This window comes from Haplochromis burtoni, unplaced genomic scaffold, assembly GCF_018398535.1.
Source record: "Haplochromis burtoni strain Fernald_Lab_line unplaced genomic scaffold, NCSU_Asbu1 Contig_139, whole genome shotgun sequence".
Taxonomy (NCBI): domain Eukaryota; kingdom Metazoa; phylum Chordata; class Actinopteri; order Cichliformes; family Cichlidae; genus Haplochromis; species Haplochromis burtoni.
Genome location: NW_024582500.1, coordinates 141,754 through 163,525, shown reverse-complemented (window position 1 = coordinate 163,525; position 21,772 = coordinate 141,754). Strand labels below are relative to the sequence as shown.

The 21,772-nt window shown below is 43.3% G+C and overlaps 1 protein-coding gene across 2 annotated transcripts in view; it reads right to left on the bottom strand.

Moving 5' to 3' along the window:
- Positions 1-21,772, bottom strand: part of nbeal1 (neurobeachin-like 1) — a 61,635-nt gene that overhangs the window by 4,926 nt on the left and 34,937 nt on the right. For both annotated transcript variants that reach the window (XM_014337308.2, XM_014337309.2), the window contains 39 exons: positions 21,297-21,395; positions 20,559-21,130; positions 20,005-20,137; positions 19,614-19,733; positions 19,154-19,463; positions 18,951-19,036; positions 18,711-18,800; positions 17,485-17,662; positions 17,253-17,386; positions 15,837-15,996; positions 14,865-14,967; positions 14,629-14,788; positions 13,230-13,388; positions 12,562-12,721; positions 12,125-12,213; positions 9,880-10,482; positions 7,761-7,936; positions 7,381-7,669; positions 6,995-7,303; positions 6,759-6,908; positions 6,506-6,663; positions 6,163-6,287; positions 5,102-5,228; positions 4,848-4,996; positions 4,620-4,753; positions 4,429-4,530; positions 4,140-4,235; positions 3,906-4,030; positions 3,669-3,809; positions 3,401-3,531; positions 3,141-3,250; positions 2,596-2,713; positions 2,394-2,491; positions 2,196-2,312; positions 2,006-2,095; positions 1,781-1,890; positions 1,055-1,227; positions 673-767; positions 181-297 (listed from right to left, as the gene is read on the bottom strand). In XM_014337308.2, the coding sequence (XP_014192794.1) occupies positions 181-297; positions 673-767; positions 1,055-1,227; positions 1,781-1,890; positions 2,006-2,095; positions 2,196-2,312; positions 2,394-2,491; positions 2,596-2,713; positions 3,141-3,250; positions 3,401-3,531; positions 3,669-3,809; positions 3,906-4,030; positions 4,140-4,235; positions 4,429-4,530; positions 4,620-4,753; positions 4,848-4,996; positions 5,102-5,228; positions 6,163-6,287; positions 6,506-6,663; positions 6,759-6,908; positions 6,995-7,303; positions 7,381-7,669; positions 7,761-7,936; positions 9,880-10,482; positions 12,125-12,213; positions 12,562-12,721; positions 13,230-13,388; positions 14,629-14,788; positions 14,865-14,967; positions 15,837-15,996; positions 17,253-17,386; positions 17,485-17,662; positions 18,711-18,800; positions 18,951-19,036; positions 19,154-19,463; positions 19,614-19,733; positions 20,005-20,137; positions 20,559-21,130; positions 21,297-21,395 (6,396 nt within the window). The remainder of the gene's footprint in view (positions 1-180; positions 298-672; positions 768-1,054; positions 1,228-1,780; positions 1,891-2,005; positions 2,096-2,195; positions 2,313-2,393; positions 2,492-2,595; positions 2,714-3,140; positions 3,251-3,400; positions 3,532-3,668; positions 3,810-3,905; positions 4,031-4,139; positions 4,236-4,428; positions 4,531-4,619; positions 4,754-4,847; positions 4,997-5,101; positions 5,229-6,162; positions 6,288-6,505; positions 6,664-6,758; positions 6,909-6,994; positions 7,304-7,380; positions 7,670-7,760; positions 7,937-9,879; positions 10,483-12,124; positions 12,214-12,561; positions 12,722-13,229; positions 13,389-14,628; positions 14,789-14,864; positions 14,968-15,836; positions 15,997-17,252; positions 17,387-17,484; positions 17,663-18,710; positions 18,801-18,950; positions 19,037-19,153; positions 19,464-19,613; positions 19,734-20,004; positions 20,138-20,558; positions 21,131-21,296; positions 21,396-21,772) is intronic.

The following is a 21,772-nucleotide window of genomic DNA, read 5'->3' as shown; positions in this document are numbered from 1 at the left end:
GGGGCTTCAAACCTTTCAGGTCTGCCCGTCTTCAAAGACTCACTCCAGCTCATTGACTCAGCATGTGATTAGAATAGCTTTTCACACATTCTCACGGTGGTATTACAATTTAAACGAGCAGACAGGATGAGATGAAAAGCAGCTGCAGGCCCTCAGCAGCAGTCAGGCGTGTAGACTTACCCGTGCTCCAGATACAGCCATGTCCAGCTCTGTGCTGATGCTGACGCTCACCACCTCATCCGTGTGTCCATACAGCACCTGAATAGGTTTGGGATGGAGACCAACAGGAGCTCCACCCTGGCATAAAGACAAGTCCACAATCAAACCAAAAGATTTTTAATCAGCATTTTCTGTTAAAAAGTGAAATCATGGAATTTTTTCATTCTTAGGTTCAAACTGGAATTAAAACTAAATCCAACTTAGACAAGAAGTCACAAACAGTTTCTAGTTAATAGCTCCTTATTAGGATTTATTTTTGCACTTTTATTTTCTTATTTCTGCACATACTGTGTACATTTTATTGTGTACATATGGTATTTATTTACTGTGCTTGACTTGCTTTTTCCACCCATGTGGGAAAGTACTCGATTTCTGTTGTAGGATTATAAAACGTATGACTGTGCAATGACAATTCAGAGTAATAACGTGTTGTAAGTGTGTTTCTGTGCGAACCTGCTGCAGAACCTGCCACACCATGCAGGTTGTGTCTCTGGAGCCAGAGATCAGATGGATGCCACAGTGGTCTGTTGACAAGCAGGTCACGATGTCTGAAGGAGAGATGGAAAAAAAAACAGCACAGGTTAAAACAAAACAAAACAAAACAAAAAAATCACATACAGCAATACACCTGACCAGTGGTTGTTTCTTTTTGGGTTGATAATCACTTTTTCAGGTTTTTTACCATCTTGCTATCTAGAACAACTTAGAAGCTCTCAATTTAAAAGCTATCCAATCACATGCCTGCTCCTCGACCTTACAAACCTAACCTAGTGAGGGCAGGACTGTCATATCATAGTTTTCAATGCGGTGCGAGTGAAGACTTTTCCTTCTTTACCCATGTGCCGGATGTGCTGTCCTACAGTCTTTCCCTTAACCAGTGAAGTGACCCGCAGGCTGTTGTCCCAGTGCCCACCACTGAAGAGCAACTTTCCATCATGGGAGACCACAAACAATCCAGCGGTTACCTCCACACCGGGGGCGAAGGGTCCTGAAAGGAAGCGCTGGGTTCTGTGAGGAGATGATGACAAGAAGACAGAGATCACGCTACAGGCAGAATATCCATCCATCTAGATATAAAGGGCGTTACTTGATTTGCTCACTGCCTGCTGTTGCATGGTGTTTCACCAATTACAGGTAAAGAAAAATGCAGATGTTACTTTCTATTAAAATATGTATTTCATGTTATATTACCAACATTTAGTTGTTTGTTATTATACTTAAGAGTCCTGTACAAGCTGATGAAACTGGGCTAAAAGTATTAGATTATAAAATATATACAATAATTTATATTACATAAAATAAAAGTATACACAAATAAACTCCATTATTATCATCATCATCATCATCATCATCATCATCATTATTAGTGTTATACACCCTGCTGATCCATGGATAACTGCACAGTGCCCACCATGCCCACTGCCTTGCAGGACATGCAAATCTATTCTAAATGAATTGAGCACCAGAGTCAAACCCAGTAAAAGTGCTTTATAGTATAAACAGACATGCTGACTTTTGATGATATGATATGCATATGATGATGATGGTGCAGTGTCCTTACTTGGTGTTAGAAACTGTGGGGTCCTTAATGAAGGTGAAGTAGTTGGAGATGTTCTTGTTATAAGGCAGCCACCCATGGGTCCCCACCAAGCAGTTCTGACTCACCGTTACCTGCAGACAGCATGAACACCACAAAGGCATCGCTGCCACTGATCAGTCATTCCTCTTCACCTTTCCTTGATTCTTTTCTAAAACCAGAAAAGCCAAGTACAAAATCATGGCTCACCATGGTGTCTGGGCTCCCCTGGGTGATGAAGGAATGTGACTGATTCTTTGGGACCACAACCTTAACCAGCGGCACATTGTCACTGATGCCCTTCATAAAAACACGGTAATATGTTTGGTCAAATTTTAGCTCACAGCATCTGACATGTTAGGAAAGAAACTGCAGTATTTTATTTTATTTGAGCTAATACCTCAACAAAGAAGGACTTGAGGTCACTGAGGTGCTCAAACATGCTGGTAGGACATGAGTCCAACTGAGCTTTCCTTTTCTCCACTTCCTCCTGAGACAGGCGCACTGGATGGGGCTCCTAAACACACACGCACACAAACTCAAATATCAGACTGAGAGCAGCAGATATTCACTAACAGATGCCAGAGTGAGTCTGCACCTTGAGTAACTGGCAGGGTGTCTGACCAAAGTTGCTGATCATGCCTTCCAGAGCCTTACGCTCCTTTTCATCAGTGATGGCGTCCAAGTCCACCGCCCCTGCAAACCCAGACCATTCTCTTAATACTAATAAATTACTGCACTTATAAACGCAACAGTCACGGTGAGATGTGACAGCCTGACGGCTGCTGTGGATTCGTTACCCTCATATGTGCAGTAGTAGAAGACGTTGAGGGCTTCCACCGCTGCAGGGCCCCTCTGTTTGTAACCAAAGATCAGATCAATCCACTCGTGGAGGTGGGCTGACACATACTCTGATTCCTGTAACAGAAAAAATGCGATTACAACCCAAACACTCCAAAGCAGATAGTGTCCATCTGCAGTTACAGGTTTTAGTCACAGGTAATCGAGTACTGCATCATTTCTTTCTTATACAAGAAACATATGTTTGATTTTTACCTGGAACTATTTGACTATTACTGCCTTCCTTCTGCATGCTTTCAAATGACTGATAGTTATGTTACATTTAAAATGTTGTGCTTCTAGGTGCATTATCACCATCTGTTTAAATATATACGATCTATTTAAAGCAGCTTTAAGAAGCATCCCGATATGTCAGCTAACTCAACTATTGTCTAGAAACAGTCAGTCTGCGATGCATCCAGACTTGCACTGTGAGAGTCTCTGCTGTGGGAATGATCCCTACGGAGTGACATCACACAGCAGTGGCAGTAAAACTGCATCTCACCAGAGCTTTGCGGTGCTTGTAGATGAAGTCTTCAGGGGACTTGGCCCATTTGGGCAGAACAACATCATTTACTCTTTCCTTGGAGATCTGCAGGCGACCCAGATCAAATCCTGCAAGGACAACGAGAACAAAGCATGACGATCTAATCGTATTTGTCTGTGACAGCCACACAGAGCACAAAAAAGACTACATTTAAACTGGTGGTAGCTGTAATATCTGAAAAGATTTCTGCATGCATACACCAAAAAGTGAAATCTCACCATTTTGGTTTTCTAAGAACTCTGGGAAGTAGAAGAACTCAGGGATGAGCTCCTTCACGTCGTTGGGGTTGTCCATGAGGGTCTGCCATGTGGCTGGGATGGAGTGGAACTGACGGTCTGCACAGTCGAACCTGGTACAGTCAGGGTGGTACAGATTAAGCTCTGCAGGCTTTCATGCTATGATTAGAGTCTACATCCATACAGATAAGTGCACATAAACAAGAGGAAAGAGGATGGGAAAATAAATCATGTATAATGAGACATTTACCGTCCACTCTGTAGCTGGATGTGCAGCGACGTGAAGGGCTCCACCCTGATCATGTAGTGCATCACGCCGGCAGCGTTAGAGTAGTGGGTGCCATAATGGAACCTGTCTATGGTTCCTGTTGGGTCTTCAAAACTTTCATACCTGACGGAAACATTTAATGTGTTAGTTAATGCTCTCAATGATCAAGATGCTCGTCAGAACATTTGGATGTTAATTCAGTACGAGAGTGAAACGTACTTTTCTCTAACCGCCTTTGCGTTGCGTTCATTAAGCACAGCGACTGGTTTTGACAGGTCCCTGAATACCCGAGGATCAGAAAGGTCCAGCTCCTGTGAGGTGTAGTCCGCTAGAATCCAGGGAAACTGAACAAAAGGCCACAAATGATTCAGTCAGAATGGAAATGAAATGAACCAAGAAAGCAGGCTTATGGGTTTCACAGCTGTACAGTATTGTACTGAGTGATGAACGTACCACCGGGTACTGAGCCAGGTTATTGTACGTTCTGCCGGCAATCGTGTTGAGCTGCATCAAGTAGTCAAAGTTGGAAATCTCTCGGTTCACCCATTTCTGTGACCAAACCAAGACACAAATCCTGTGAGCTCATTCTACTCAATGTTGCCGAAGAACCCCTTGTTCTCTGCAGACAGAGCTTAATATTTCAATGATTTTTTCCTCAGTGGTAAAAGACACTGTTGGGCTTTGGTCTTTTAGAAGCTGCAGAGTTTGTGTAAGAAGGCTGATACTGTTACTGAGTCCTGACCTGTGTGAGTCCGGAGGCTTTGAGGAGCTCCTGAGGAGAGCGGGTTTCATATAGGTTGAGGGATCGCAGCAGTAACATGCGGCTGTAGACTTTGTTTCTGGCCTGTAATAAAAACACCGTGTTAGTATCCTACTTTTTTCTTTCACTAATTTACTTGCTGCTCATAGAAAATAACACTTGTGTGCCAGCACCTCTTTTTTAAAGTTGAGGAAATAGTTGGTTTGGTCAATTAGGAAGATTTCCAGAGCTGAGCGCCGCAGGTTATAACGTCTAAGGTGGACCTCTCGGATTTGCGACAGAGGCCATTTGAAGTCATGACCCACTCCTTTGGGGGGGAAAAAAATGACACATCGAGCATTAAGTCTGTTCTGTTTTTCTCTCTTTTTGGCCTCCACCTCTCTCTCTCTGTGCTTCCTCACCTTCCTCCTTCTCCTGGCTGCTATCATAGAAGTAGATGTGCTGTGTGGTGAGTTCCAGGCGGCCGGGAACCACGTCCACTATCGTCACCAACTCACAATCTTCCCACAACACCAGCTTCTCCTTCTGGCCCGCCTCATCTGCTTCAACCCTGCAGGAACCAGAGTGGGATGTTGCTTAGAAAGCCTTTCAATAACTCAGCACATCTACACGTGAATATGTTCTGTTGATCGACAGTCATTATTTGGTGACTGACTGGTTGTTGGCAGCAACAGGGTCGTCCTCTGGCAGCTCCAGGATGTCATCTTCCAGGTCGCTAACTTTGACTTGCTTCACAGCCTCCAGCAGCAGAGACTCTGGGTTTAAACGCTGCTGATGGACACCTGAGTAAAGCAAGTGAGACGGGTGGAAATTAAAAACTGAGGCGGCAAATTAATATTACGCAGCACTGCTAAAAATCAGCTTCTGTGCTCTCCTGTCAAGGGCCATCAAATGACAAAACCATACTGGGTTAGCTCAGCTCTACAGGTTTATGTACGCAATTTGTTTTTTGGGTTCCCATATAACCGTTCATATACTTTGTCTGGGCAAAAATGCAAATTGGAAGGATTTATTATAAGATTAAGCCCTAGAATAACAACATCAGTGTTTTTTTACTCTTAGTTCCACAAATCTGTCAAAACACGTGGTGCTTAAACTAATCCATCATCTCTGAAGAGGAACTACTCAAAGGCAGACAAAGACCAAGATGATATCTGACATTATTCAGAGACACTGTTTAAGAAGACAACATGGGTCCAGAGGAGGCTGAATAGGAATCTGCTGCCCTGCTCGTGTCCCCAAAAACAGCTGAGAAGCAAACCTCTGATGCTGCAGTGATGTATGTGCACAGCAAAGCTGCAGCTGTGTTGCTCTGGTGGGACTGAGCTGTTAATCCTATGCAAGCATGTATTCATGCACTACACTGGGACAAAGCTAAGGTTCAAAATAGCTTTAAAACACATGGATTTAAAAGATGGCTGCATAAGAGACCTGCTTCTAGAAGGACTCTGACTTGTTTCTCATATCTGTTTCTGTTAATCTGTTTATCGCAAGTAGGTTGGATGAGTGTGCTCATGATATACTGTACACACACACACTTCCCCGATCGTTACATCCACCCACTGATGCCTCTGTTAAAGCAGCGCCTGCTGCCAAACAGAGACTCTAAAGTCAAAAATATTCAAGCCTACATTTCTCTACAGAGACGACTCAAGTGGCAGGAGCTCGTCTAAACAGAGAGAGATATTTCAGAGAGAAAAAGAAATGCTATCTCACCCAGGTTGTCTCTCAGAGCACTGGCCTCTCTGTGAGCATCAAAGTTGTAGTTACGGACCAGCTTCAGTCTCATGCGGGAGTAGTTTTCAGCACTCGATACCCTCCAGTGCATCTCATCCTGGCACCTGTTAAAAATGTTACATAGGAGACTTTAAATACCTCCAAATCACACTTAAACTTAAACCAATCTAATTCTATTCTATTTATGCACTTATATTTTTCCCTCCTCATACCAGTGTCATTCTTTCCATTTCGTCTTTCTGAGCCTGAAGCTCATATTGAGAGCATTTGTTTTACAGCAACAGGAACCATACTATGGAAGAACAAGAGTTGAAATCAGTACCTGTCAGCCCAGGGCCCTCTCTCACACACCAGACCCCGCCGCGCTGCCTTCCACTGCCTCAGGGTGGCGTTATTCTGGCTGTGCTGCTGCTTCAACATGCTGTTGTAGCGGAGGTTCTCCTGGCGGCCACGGCGTGAGAAAGGCTCCACAAATTGCTCCTGAGAGACGGCAGAATTTTGATTTATTTTTATTTTTATTTTTACAAAGAGGAGCTCTCTGAAGTCATCACCAATTCACGAACATGCCAGCTAACCTGGAAGCGGATCTTGCTCTCTCCTCTCTCCCGCTCTCTCTTATGCAGGCTGACCATGAAGGCCTCGTAGCACTCTTTCCAGTACAGAGCCATGGTCTCGTGGCCCTGACTGAACATCTCGATTTCATACTGCTTCATGTACGGAATAATCTGAAGACAGACAAAAGACGGGCAAAATGAGTAACTCTTTCATTTTTGTCCTGAAGCAACAGCAGCACTATATTCTAATCTCCTACATATTTATCGAGGTAGACACGCCATTCGGGTGAGTTGCAGTAAAGCTTGAAGTCGTCGAAGAAGGAGGGGCTCCCGTTGGTGTCGGGCAGCTGAGGCAGGTGCAGCTCCATGTAGAGGAGGCGGTGGACTTTGGAGAGCAGCGTTCGCAGCAGTGGAACCAGGAAAGAGTACATCTCCTCGGTCTGCTCCTGGATGGAGCGCCGCAGAATTCCCTCCACCTTCCCTAGCAGGTAGCATGCCTCGTCCTGGCTGGAAATCTCCTTGGTCTGCAGGATGCCGTTAAGCTTGGCGGTGGCCATGGCACACACCTGGGACAAAGGTTATTTATTACTGTGTGTGCATGCGATGCAGTATGACGATGGAGCACTGAACAAAAAAGGTTCACCTCTGGGTCTTCCTGAGCCATGAAGCCCAGGAGCAGTCTCAGTCCAACCTGGGAGAGCTGGAACCACTGGGAGCCAGAGGAGTACCACACCATGAGGCTGTCCATCAACGTCACCGCCTCTTCCAGCACCTTCTCTGTCCACAGTGCTGGGTTGATGAGACCCTCTGCCTGCAGGAAGTCTTGCACCATGTGAAGCAGCCGAACTGCATTCTCGGTGTGCTGCGGTAGCGTAGCAGCTGAAGCCTCTCGGTTGTCGCTCACCGCCCACTCCAACATACGCTCCATCAGACTAGAGGAGAAAGAGAGCGCACGGAGATCATTCAACACTTTTTAAGCTTCGACTTTGCCCAGCACTGTTAAAACTCAAATAGAAGGCTGACCTGAGCTTGATTTGGTCAACAGGAAGGAGCAGCTCATTGGCAGTTCCCAGTTTGGTGAGAGCAGAGAAGACCTGACCACGCTCCAGCCACGCTGAATCATCGGAGCCCTCGACGCCTCGCCACATCACACACAGGATGATCTCCAGCAACATGCTGCACAGCTCCTCTTCTGCACGCTAGGGGGCGACATTAGACCAAAGAAAGAGAGAGCTGTCATTAGATCAGTAGGGTCAAACACAGGTTTACTAAAGGCCACAGCGGAAATGACAATCACAACATGAGCCAGAGATATATGTGTAGTTTACTGACACGCTAAATGTCTTTAAAGATGAATATCCCCACATAAGCTTTCAGAATTCGCCTTCAGCAAAATGTATTAAGAACACAAAATTACAGTAGATTAGATTATTAAATAAAGTGCCTTTTATTCATCTAATGGAGAGTGTAACAGAACATAATGTGAACAGGAATTAAGCAGCCTTAACGTTGTGCTTCGTACGTAAAAGAGTACTTTTTATTTTACCATTTAATGTTTTCAAGCTTTTCTCGAACCTTCCTACAGCTTCACTATGACCCTCCTTTGATGGCAGATTAATTAGATAGTTTCCAAATTTTATGCTGTTCAGAATAGACTGGACTTCACATAGATATATAAAGTATTTCAGCCATTAATTATATGTAAGGACTACTGGGCAATGAATTCTGGGTAAACTGAGTAGCGGTTTGTGAAACAGGCTTAAGATTAAGCAGCGACTCCTTTTCCATAAACCACAAAATGTCAAATTAGAGGTTCTAACTGACAGCATCCTGCCGTGGGAAGAGACAGGTTGTCTCTTTCTGCTCTTCCCTGCAGTGAGACACTGAAGTGATGGAAAAAAGCTTATTAGATAAAAGTCAGCGGTGGGCACCCTGAGGTGACTGTGACATTTCCCTCAGTGAGTCGGAAGCTCACGCTGTTTACTAGCATTAACATCAGAATACTGACTACCATATACCATCGGACTGCAGGTTGAGATCAGTTGTTTTGAAAACTTGCAAGTGATAATTGGATTCAATCGAATAATCAGATCCATGACTGATGGAAGGTTTTCATTTACAGTTTGCACTCAGATTCCACCGACTGACATCACTACTGCATGTTTACCTTAGAGACCATCTGTTGGCATTTACGTCATTACTATTCCTCTGCAGGAACAGACGCTTCCTGCACCGACACTCCAGTTCTTTAATTCTGTTTTAGAGAGTTTTAGGAGGAGATGCAAGCAGCCACAGTTTGTGCTGTCACTCTGTACAAAGATGTAGATTTAAAAAGGGATACAGGGGACATGTCCCCCCAAAAATGTGCGCATTTGTGATTTTTGTGTTTTCTTCACCAGAATGAAGAAAATGCAACAAACAAAATGTACTCGACCAGACTGTGGGGCAAGACCCCCGGTTTAACATCTTCTCTTCCCGTACCTCAATATTTGAATGAATCCTAAAGCCAAGCCAACACTTTTAAAAAAAGACAGAATAGACATAACAACAAATTAAATCTGGGCATATTAAAACTGTTACTCAGGCTGACCATTAGCTCCTTACAATGAACACACACACACACACACACACACACACACACACACACACACACACACACACACACACACACACACACACACACACACACACACACACACACACACACACACACACACACACACACACACAGCGGTTAACACACTAAAGCCGCTGAACATTAGCCCCTAAAAAGGGAACCATTTTCTCCTGATTGAGTAATGTTTGCTTAAGATTTTGGAGCCTTAAAATTAAAACACAACATCTCTGAGCCAGTTTAAAAGTCTCTTATGTAATAGAGGCCAATAGGCTTGATGCTGAATGCAGAGACTGTAGGAATATCAATAAATAGTGAAAGATGGACTAATTGAGGACTTGTTGAAAATAACTATTTTTTTTATTCCTGGGCTCTGATATAGCAGCTTAACAGGATCCCCAGTTTAATATTCCTTATTGATTTTTTTTTCTGGGGCTTGTTTTTTTATTTTATTTGAAAAATAAGCAAAAGCATAACATGTTCAATTTAAATCAAGTGCAAAGCTGTGTAGAAGATTCGAAGGATCACCTCAACATTGTTGAAAGACTCCCCCAGCGAGATGTTGTCACTAAACAAGAAGCTGTCTTCAGTGAGGGAGGAAGTTGCGTCTCGATCGCCGGAGTTCCCTGGGAAAGGCTTCGAGGTTTCCAGTGGTGAGGGTGTGCTGGGCATGCTCCCAGGTGTCTGGCTGCCGCTCTCTCCACCCTCATATGCCTGCAGATGGGACAAATCCAGCATCAAGCCCCCTGATTTTCCCACCACCCAGGGCTTGACGTGGGGCTGCGGCTCAGTGGAGGCAGAGGAAGACGGCGTATCCAACAGCGAGATGACGTCGCCATTCTCCAGGCTGTCCACAGAGCGGGTATCACTTATGCTGATCCGGTCATCCTCCACCCGGTCCAAGCGCCCGGCGCTGCCCGCCCGTGCCCTCCTCTCCAACGGCAGCTCCAGACGGTTGCTACCGCCGCTGGTCCGGCTCAGCTCCAGGCTGCAGGTGCTGACAGTATCTGAGCTACGCAGCGCCAAGGACCCTTCGCCCCTTAGGTACAGCCGCATGAGGGTGTCCTGCCAACACTGCTGCTTTGAGATCTGAGCAGCAGCATCCTGTTGGGACTGAAGCAGCTGGTACACCTAAAGAGGAGGTAGTAGATTCAACTTTGAAGATGACAAAAAACAAAACAAAAATCTTTAAAGGCAAACTGTAAGTTACAGATAGAAAGAACTTGAGTTAAGGCTTTTAAACATCACCTCACTGGTATTACCTCACTAAACACTTACCTGACTGCAACTTTATGATTACAATCAGTAGAGTCCAGAGCTATTGAGGAATTATGTTCCTTTGTGAATTATGACCCAATCACAGTTAAAAAAGGAGGATAAGGCAGCGAGCGAGCAAGCGCTTGGGGACAGGGGGAAGGAAAAAACTCCCTTTGAATAGGAAGAAACTTGAGCAGAACCAGTCTCGGGGTCAAGCCAGAATTAACTCCCCTAAGTGACAAGGGTGTCTGCATTTTGGCCCATCTAGACGGTTACGCTCCTGCTTGGTGCTCCAGAGAACCCAGGTTCTGTAGGGAACATTCAAAAAGCTTTCCTCTGACTGGAAACACACTCACTTTCCAGTTTGAACGCAGTTTGAACAACTGTAAAGTTTTTGGCCATGCCATGGTATCTATGATTAATGCAGTGCCACTCTGACTGTTAAGGCTAAGAGCATTATGTCTATAACTTCCTTCTGTTCCCTGAAAGAGAGGAATGAGAGACATCACCAGGTTCCCCTGCAGCACATGTGGGCTCGGTGAATGGTTAGGGGTAACCATGATGACAGGCTGTGCAGGCAGGCCCATGCATATGTCAGCACAGGTCACACAGACCGTGATATTGCATACAATATATATTGTATGTCGTTCCTTTCCTTCAGGGAACAGAACATATATACATAACAGTGTTTTTATTAATGTATTGTCAGTTAAGAAGGCGAGTTGTCTCAAAGCGCTTAAATTTTCAGGTAAAGACCCAACAGTATAACAGAGCGCCCCAACAATCAGATGATTCCCAGAATACAAGCACTTGGTGGCAGTGGGGAGGAAGAGAGCACAAACTGGAAACAAACGAGACAAAACACAAAACTACAAGAGAGAGTAGACAAACGTTAATAGTGGCATATAAATGCACACTGAAGGCTTTTCAGGGAACTTAAGACAACCTGATAATAAAATGTTTCAATAGTCCAGGCTGGAAGTCACAAATGCATGCACTTAGATTTTGCAGATGAAAGAAGGCAACACTCGAGATTTGTTTAATGTGTGTAGTTGCTATACAGAGATCATATACCATGTTTTATCACTGCCTGTAACAGCAGGGCAACTAAAGATATAACTGTTTCCTCTCAGCTGTTCATATGTTATTGATCTACTAATGTTCAATAATTATTTTAGACTAAATCATTCATCACTGTATTCTCTCTGCTGCTGATGTTTTCACATGGATGTGAGTATAATGCACTGATCTAAATGTGTGGAGGCGGCGAAAATAGTGGCAGTGAGTGCTGGAATTTTCCAGGCTTAAGCTGAGGACACACATTATTATTATCATCACTTCAATAAATAAAAAGGAAATAACGTATGAAGAGAAACAGAAAAAGGAAACAGAAAATATTGTGCGAAGGATTAGATATTGTGCATTGATTGCAGGAGTCATTTCCTGTGTGCTAATTTGCTAATAAATATAATGAATGGTGTGAGTGCAGCAGGTTTAAGTGCAGGTGTTCCCTCACCCTCTTGCAGACGATGAGTCGCACGCTGGGACCGGCCCGGTGAGTGAGCTGGACCAAAGCCATCAGGTCCTTGTAGTTTACCACTTGATCTGCAGATTGTAGACACATATGCTTTTACATTGATCCAAGTATATTCAGTATTGGTTGGTTCATTGAAGTGCTAATGCATTATTTCCCCTCAGTCACCGAAATGTACAGCCTGTACCCCACCAATCTGTCCAAAGTAATCTTTACCTGTCTCCATATAAATGCTTTTTGCCTTTAGCACCAGTGTGTTATCAGCGTGAAAGTATAATCCACAGTGCTTTTGTTTTTAAAGAATAACCAAGTTATGCATTATGCCAATCCTTTATGTTCCTATATGTGTACTTGTTTTCTTACTAAAGAAAAAAAAAAAAAAGCACAAATTTTTAAAATGCACTGAAGCAAGCTCTGACCTGTATGGAGGACTTGGTTAAGGAGACAGCGGATCAGGGTGGGAGTGATGTGAAGTTCAGAGAAGAGCAGCGACAGACCGGAGTAACCCGCCTCCCTCAGCCGCAGTCGCTGCTTATTTTTCTCATAGACCCGGTCGCAGCGCAACATTCGCTCAAACAACTGCACGAAGCGGAAGAGAATCACACAAATCAATGATTCTGAACATTTTTTAAAGTAACTGTGCTGAAACGGATGTAGGATATTCCTCTTCGGTAGTACTGGTGAATTCTCAGAATGTCATATTAACAAGCATGGCGGCTACATGCACAAACAGCATGTACACGCAAAAATGTGCATGAGTGTTTTCCAAGACAAAACAGAGCACAGGATCAGATCAGGAAGGCCAAGGCTAAAGTAAACCTCACAAACCTGGCAGATCACTGATGTCAGTGCTAGCATGCATCAGCTGATGTCTGACACTGATATTAGTTTATCTTTATATATAAGATCCATTTCTCACCTTATTATTTAATATAAAACAGCAAATTTCAAAGTTTGCCTTTCTTATCACCATGGTGCATTATTTCTATTTAGAAACACCTAACTATATTAAGTTACAAGCAACACTGATGACTGTGGATCTATGCTAAGACACTGAGATGGCTTTAATGACGCTTCTGTCACCTACCTTAAAGACAAGTTCTCGGAGTCGATCTGAGTGTTTGTTATTGAGGAGGAGAGCATAGCAGGAGTCGGCTGCCGCGGGTTCAAAGAGAAGCAGGAAGAGCTGGTCTTTGGCTGGGCTGCTCTGCAGAAGGCTCAGCAACAACTCCAGCAGAGCACACAGCTGCAAAACAAACGACCACAGTTCACCCATCACATCTTCCAGTAAAGACTGTACTATACTTTCAATTTTCATATCATCTGCTGGTTTAGACACGTTTCATTTCTGCTTTAAGTGAACCTTTGCTGTTTCACATTGGTAGCAAAGCTATCTGCTATAAACTATACTACAAACCGTACATACCCAACATTACTTTTTAAGCCTGCTTTTAGCTGGGTTTTGATTTCACTGAGGACTATCTTTAGATATACTCTTTAAAAAAATCTAAATGTTCACAGAAAAAATTAATTAAGTGCGACATAAATAAGAAAGTGAGGGAGCAGATGCCTGGATCATCTGATTATGTTGACCATATGCTCACAGGAGGTGATGTAACCTTCCACATACAAAGTTTTCTTAAATGAAGTAGGACTCAAAAATTGGGGGAGAGGAGGAGGTTTGACGAGAACGGTAAATGGAAATCACCAAACTGTTGACAGTAAACAAGTCCAGTGAAAGGGTTATCTGCCGAGAGTCATAAAGGAAAACGGTTAATGTCAGTGTCAGCTAACAGCTGCTGATGGGTAATGCTGACTGAGAGGAAAATGTTTAAAAATAATGCAGAGAGAAAGAGAGAGGCCAGCAGAACAGCTGCCAGGTGGGAAACGAGCGTAGAGCTTCCTGTGCAGGCATCCCTGCACTTTGGTCTCATTGGGAAACACCATATCCTGCAGTGGAAGCTCCTCTCATTTCACACTGAAATCCTCTAAATGGCACATTGTTGGGATTATCCAGTTTCACAATTTATAGGTCACCTGGCAAGCAGATGCTAATAATAACATGACCTACTCCAAATTTCTTAAGATGCTGACCTGACATATTTCAGTCTTTATGATCCAACAAAACTGCTGACTGGCTCACTGTAAGGCTGAGAAAGGATTAACCTTCTGTTCTTGGTGGATGCAGTACTCCCACAGTGAGGTTTCCATATTTTTGGGAGTGGGGTGGGGTATTGGTTTTTCCTGAGGACAATCCTATTAAGCTGAATGATTTAGCAAAACAACCAGGCAGAGGAAAAGAAGCAATTTCCTTAAAAAATAAATAAATAAATAACTAATAATAATAATAATAATAATAACAATAATAATAATAATAATAATAATAATATTTTGAGATTTCAGGGAAGCAGTTCCTCTCTGCTTCCTCTGATGTTTCTCAGGTTTATGCTAAAACTGGACCTCAACTATAAAATCCTAAATCTAACCTGATCTTCGTCTCCAATGGCAGCGATGTATCCCAGAATGCTCTGCATCTCCTCCTGCGACATGCCCTTACTAATATAGTACTTGATGAGGCTGCACAGAGATGCGCGGATGGTCCGAATGTCATCCTCGCTCAAGTCACTGTCTTTGTTAGTGTTCTTCCTAAAATATGGAAGAAATGACAATCAGTTCAAAGCCTGGCAAACAGATCCCCACCCACCCCCCACTGGAGTCTTACCCATAATAGAGGCGTATGGTGTCCACCAGAAACTGAACTCCATATTTCTTCCGGAACTGCTTCTTGTTGTCTTTGATGACAGTGGACATGTACTGGATATGACCTGCATTACAAATAAAGGGCACAAGATCTGTCTCATTAAGGAGCATAAACTCTGAAGACCCGCTGTTTTACATCTTTAATGCATTTTCATCAGTATTTAACTTTCGCATAAGATCTTATTTCACTGGACACTGCTGATATCATCTGTTGCTATGAGTATCAAATCTCAAACATTTTATGAGACTCAAAATATGAGTTCTGCAGAAGACAAAAAACAACCAAACAAAAATAAACAAACATACACTTTACAATTTCAACTCTAATCTGAAAGGAATATGACTGACAATTCTGTCAGAGCTTCTTTAGTCAAAACAGCCAGACCAATGAAGGCTAAACTACTGAAGATAAAGTGTGAAGCTTGTGTTCCCGATGCAAATATGGAAAGCCAAAAGGCAGACAGCAGCAGTAAGGCTACCTGACAATAATGAAGCAAAGAAAAATATATATATTTGTGTCTGCCAATACAAGTAAAGTCTGTGCATGGAAAAATGTATTGATTAAGCCAGAAATGGTATGAAATGGAAAGTCTAGGGTTGAGGTGTGTTGCAAAGTAGCTTGCAGAGGCAGCAGAAACTGCATGCAAGTTAAAGTTAAAGTTCCTTAAATAGGAAGAATATGACAAGCAATAGCTGAACAATCAGCTAATGTGCACCTAGATCAGCTCATGTGCCTGGATTGTTAGCTGAGCTTGGCTCTGCTTCCTTGGTCTGGCTCAGAGTTACAGGACATGAACAGCGCATGAATCAAATGTAGAGTAGCTGCGTTTGTGACCCTGGTATTTAATACCTTGTTGTGTAGATGAGAAACTGTAAAATCATGTGTATTGAAACAATTATCAAAGGCACACAAATACAAACGTATAGATCTAACCTATGCGTAGTGGGAAGTCCCCTTTGTTCCAGATGTTGAAATTGAACAGCAGATGAGTGTGAAGCTGCTGCAGCAGAGCTTGATTCTTCTCATATGTCACTTGTTCTATCAGGAGCTGCACAGCAACCAGCACGCTGACGCCAACATGCCCAGCTGGCAGCTAAACACACACAAACATAACTATTAACTCAAACACTAACATGTTCAGACACCCATGAAAAATGATGACACGCAGAGGAAACACAGTACAGTTGACTACACGTATGATATGAAAATGCACCTTTTAAGAAACAAAGAAAAGCTTGTTATCAGGTCACCATAAAGCGATGTGACACCCATAACTCAGTACCCATAAACAGATAAGGGAAGAAGTAAGCATATTAGTGGATTATTTGGATACCATTTAAAGGGTGTGGTTACATCGCCTAGAGCAACTGTTACCACATCTAAGACACTTTCATTTAATCTCGGTCTCTGTGGAGGCTTTTATTTTCCATTGGTGTAAATGCTGACTCAGTCTCCTCGCTAAGTAAATAAATAGAGAGGGACTTGCACATGACAAAAGACTGAGGAGGAAAAGGAGGGTTTGGATTGGAGAGCTGAAGATTAAAGAACCAGCACACGAAGGGGCAAACAAAAGGACAAAAACACAGACAAGGAACAAACACAGACGAAGCGACAGACAGGGACAAAAAGGATCGGAGGTGAAATAATTATAAAGAATACGTGGTCCTTTGTATCAGAAATCAAATGATGTCAGCCAGACAGTCTGAATTCCTCAGCTGTAAGCTCTTAGAGTCAAACTAATCCATACTGAATAGGATGAAAAACAAAAGAGGCTCATGGTCACTGGGCACAGCCTAGTTTAATTAATGTACTGCCTGAAATAAAATCTAATGGATGCTTTGCACCAAAAATACTATTAAAACATCCCTCTATACTAAAGGGAATGCTGACAGGATATGCTCAAACCTAACGTAAGATGAAATGCATTTACTTTCACCAAAATCAGAAAATTTGACATTCTTTAAAGGGAGGCTATTCTGCTCATTTCAAGCTCCATATGTTTGTTTGTTTTTTTTTTATCTTTGGATGTTTTCTTGGACAAGAGATTCTAAATATTTCTTATTTATCTGGACCTTGGTCCAGCCCACCTGATTGGCTGCCCCTCATGAACAGGACGCTTAAACTGCAGGTGGGTGGAGCTTCTGTGCTCACTGACAGACATGCGTGCCTGAGATGACCATATTAGGCATATCCTCTCTCTGACATCACACAGAGCCAAGTGTAGAAAAAACAAAACAAAACTGTAAATATAGAAAGTAACAATTTGCAGAATGAACTTGGTTTTATATTTAATTGTAAATATGTATCCACCCAAATTAGCCATATGCAAAATCATGCTTAAACCAAGACCTTCTGTAGCAGGGCTCCCAGTGTCCCGACGCCATGTAAGTACAGCAGATTCTCCTGGTTGATTGGGTGTCTCTGCAGAAAATGCTTCAGCACCAACAGGAATGTGGCTACCAGATTCTTCTCCAGGCGGGCCTCTGAGGTAGAAAATGTATCTCAGTTTATTTTCTTATTCTGCCCATTAACACAATTGTTTGTTTCATGACAAGGATTTGACAGTTGTATCAGAACAGACCTGAAGACCTGTTAGATGGGAGAATGACCCAATCGCCATCGGCTGGTGTGGTCACATCTGGGGTGATGAAATCAGATCCAGCTGTGGGATCATTCATCTGCTGATCAGGAGTCATGAAAGCCAACTGCTCCAGGATTGGGAAGAGAATTGGCAGGCCACCCACACAGTTGATCATGTCCTGCCAAAGATCAATATCATAGAGCTTAGTAGGGGGACGTGTGGTGCTCAGAATTGAAAAAGAAAGCTGAAAATTCAGCACCACTAAAGATGGTGGTTGTCCAACCCCTGCCTTCCCCCTAGTGGTCAATATAAAAACTACAGATTTAAGGCACTTTACTTTTCATACCCAAAAGCTTTTTTTGTTCTCTAGATCAGCGGTCCCCAACCCCCGGGCCTCGGACCGGTACCGGTCCGTGAGTCGTTTGGTACCGGGCCGCGAGAGTTGAGGCTCAGGTGTGAAATGTATGGTTTTCAGGGTTTTTATCGGTTTTCAGTGTTATTTTGTTATTGTTTTTATCGTTAACTCGGTTTTCCTGGGTCTTTTCACGTGTGTTATGAATAAATGTTCTTTTTTTCGGTATCGGTACTAGTTTTATTTTGTTGTATTTATCCGCGACACCTTAAAGGCCGGTCCGTGAAAATATTGTCAGGCATAAACCGGTCCGTGGCGCAAAAAAGGTTGGGGACCGCTGCTCTAGAACACAGATTTGGATGATTAAATTTATTCAAGTGCTCTGTTGGGATATGTCAGAAACTGATGTCAGCATTGTGGACTGAGCCAAAGTCATAATATCCTCAGGAACGTCTGTGGACTAAAGCTTTTAAAACATTATTTTGGGACAAACTTACCAAACATTCTATATGATTTGACCAGTTTTCACACAAACTCCAGAACGTGTAAGGAGAATCATTTCAGGCACTGTCCAAAGTTACCCTCCCACAGGCAGCACATCAAACACAGCCAACCAACCAATCACAGCACTTTAAAGACCAAGCCACATTTTACATTGATTCAATTCTTCTTCCTTTTTTTTTAAAATAAACTTTAAGCATCAATGGCCTTGATTTCATTCTAATAATAGCTGCTGAGAGGGAAGATGTGCTTCTAGAAGGACCTTCATTTCATTTTAAAATAGTGTGTATATTACATCCATGCAGTACAAGCACAAATACTCCACTGGCCATAAAAGTTTTCCATGACAGCACGAGTTTCAGTTTCCGCCCACCTTGATATCCCAGTTAACGACTTTGTTCCCTGTCAGGCGTCCGTGGAGCATGTTTGGAGACAGGTCCAGGCAGATGGGGTTTCTGCAGGCCTGTTAACAAAAGGACTTTGTTTAGTTAGCAGGTAAAGTTTCAGCTAAACACAAACAAAAGGAAGTGATGTAACCCCGGAGAATCCCATCTGCTGCTACACACAGCTGATTCTAAGAAGGCGTGGCTGAGACAGTAATCACAGTAAGCACCTTGGGTGAGTAGTGCAGCAACAATTTGGCTGAAAGGTCCCCAAGCTCTGATTCTTGGGCTTTAAATGGAGAGATGCAGTTTGGACCTGTGCAGAAAAAAACCTTAAGTTATAAAACTGATTCAAACCACATTCTTGTTCAATTTTTTCTTCTTTACATTTATTTTTAATTTTGCACCTCTTCCATAATTTCGCATCACTTACCAGCACTACAGATGGCTTTTATGTGGTTCTGCTGCAGTGGTTCATGAAACACCATGACACTTCCTAGCTGGCCCTGCAGGGACGTGGGGCTTCCCCACTCGCTATCCTGAGTGCCCGCTGAGATTAGCTTAGTCACAGACTCAGGCTTCCCTCCCAGGAGGCCTCCCCAGGTGTGAGGGGACAGGATGCCGCCCAGTGACGAGCGAGTGGTAGGGGTGGTGGCCGAGGAGAAGGGAGGGTCTGGGATCTGGGAGGGTGGAGGAGTGGTGGTGCGCTGGCCTGCTGAGCCGATGCAACAGGAGGTGAACGGCTGCAGGAAGAGTAAAGCAGAAGAATGTGGGAAACAAAGAAAGAATATAAGACAGCAAAAATATTTTAGAAACTGTAAAATTTAGGTGTTGTGACAGATAAGCTGATTGGTCCATAATAATAATAATAATCATGGAGGTTCAGGTCTCACCTCTGTCATGGTCGGGTACTTGAGGGGGGCAGAAAGTTTCTGCTGTCCGTCCACATAAATGTAGACTAGACTCTGTCCAAATGGCCTCTTTCCAGGCACATGCACCACACCGATGCTGTGCTGTGGACAGAAATTCAAACACCTCCATTAGACGTCAACTTCCTAAACTACAACTCCACAAGAGGTCCAAATGAAGTATTCATCTAAATAAATACTCTACACATATAATCTTTGTGTAGCTGGATTTATTAACTCAAGGAACAGTCAAGGGTGTTACACATCTTTCTGATTCATCTCTGATAAATACTGATGTATTCATGTGCTCTGGAGACGCATTTTTCAGTGGTACTACCCTTTCAGCAAAGAAATGACATCATTAAATCTGACTCACCCAGAGAGAGTCACAGAAGCAGTAATCAGGCAGCATGACTGTGACATACTCCTTCTTTGTGCATACGGCAACAACCAGCACACCTGCTGAGCTGATAAAGGCCTCAAAACCTGTTCCTCCTGGAGTAAAAAAGCTGTAGAGAATCAAAGAAAACCATTTGAAATATTTTGAGTGTTTAACATGCATAGCTTTTTACTGAAATTGTTGTTATAGGTTACACTGGTTACACTGAGGTTACTACTTCAGGTACGAAGGGACTGGATTCCCTTTTTTCCTGGTAAAAACAGCGTTTCCCTTCTCAATGCAGCTTTGTTTATTTTAACTATTTAATGCAGAATAATCCAATATGCTTTGAAAGATTGAGTGCTAATTATAGAATTACAGATTACAGATAGGTTTTTACCAGATTACTGCCTACCATTGTCAAAAGCCTTTGATTTACAAAGGTTAACATTATATGTAAAATTTAAGATGATAAACATCCTTCAACACTGATTTAAATATGAAATGTGTTCCCAGTTATTCCTGCCTATATTTATGTCTTTTCTTCTGACCTGTACAGCTGTTTTCTCTTGTCTTTGCTGGATGGGCCCAGCTGGTCCTGGTCCAGTGACAACCAGGCGAGGAAGCTAAAGGCAGACCCTGGCCAGCGGTGCACTGTTGGAACTACGATGCCAGCCATGCTGGGCGACAAGTCAAAGTACTGCATGGCACTTTCCAAGCCTTGCTTGCGCACCATGACGAGGAGGGCTTTCAGAGCAGGACCTACGTATGGATGTGCTTGGCTGGACTCTGGAAGCCGAAGGAGACGCAAGAACTCCAACAGTTCCCTGGCACTCAAAGACTGGCACCCAAGTGAGCCTACTAGCCCCAAAAGGCTTTCAGCACAAGCTCTGTGTAGTCGCTCGTGGCGCTCCAAGGCAGCTAGTGCGCGCATGACCATGGCGGCGTTGACACAGGTAGCACGGGTCTGGCGGTTGAGGCAACTAAGGCGGCGGAGCCAATCGGCTGTGAAGAGCTGCAGTTCTGAGGAGTCCAGCTCTGGGAGCCACTGGACCAGCAGCAGCAAAGGCTCCACATTACTGATGCCCAGGAGGCCCACTGAGGTGTGCTCACCCTCCACTGCCTGGATACACACACGCACACGCACACACACACACACACACGCACACAGAACTCTAGTCACCAACCATTAACGATTTAGGAAATACAGCCATTAAACACTTTGGATTATTCAGACAATTATAGAAATTTGAAAGTCAGACAATAAAAGTCTTCAGTGTTTGTCTCACCATATTCATCAGCTCTTTGAGGAGGTGTCGAGATGGCTGCCCGAGGGAGATAAGTACTTCGTACAAGTGATTGTACCCGATCCTCTCCTTAAAAACCTCCTGTACAAATCAAGAGAGCCACAAGGAATTTTGTAACAATTTGACTCCAACTAAACGTCTTTGTAATGTTTCAGAAACGTTTCAGGACGTTACAAGTTTTATTCACTTAGCATTAAATGAAAGTCTCTTTAATGAAACAATATCAATTGTTCTTTCATCTGTGTGGCATAGAACAGCACACCGACAAAGATATAAGTGTCTCCAGTCACTCAGTCTTCCCAGGATATATTAGGAGGCCACCAAGTCAAACCCTGCTGACTCCGCTGATAGCCAAATGGTTGTTTAGCAGGCTCTCATATACAAGGTGTGCTATTTAAGCTCTTTTAGCCCACAGTCGCTAGCAATCTCTAAAAATCTAAAATTGCAAAATTAAAAGT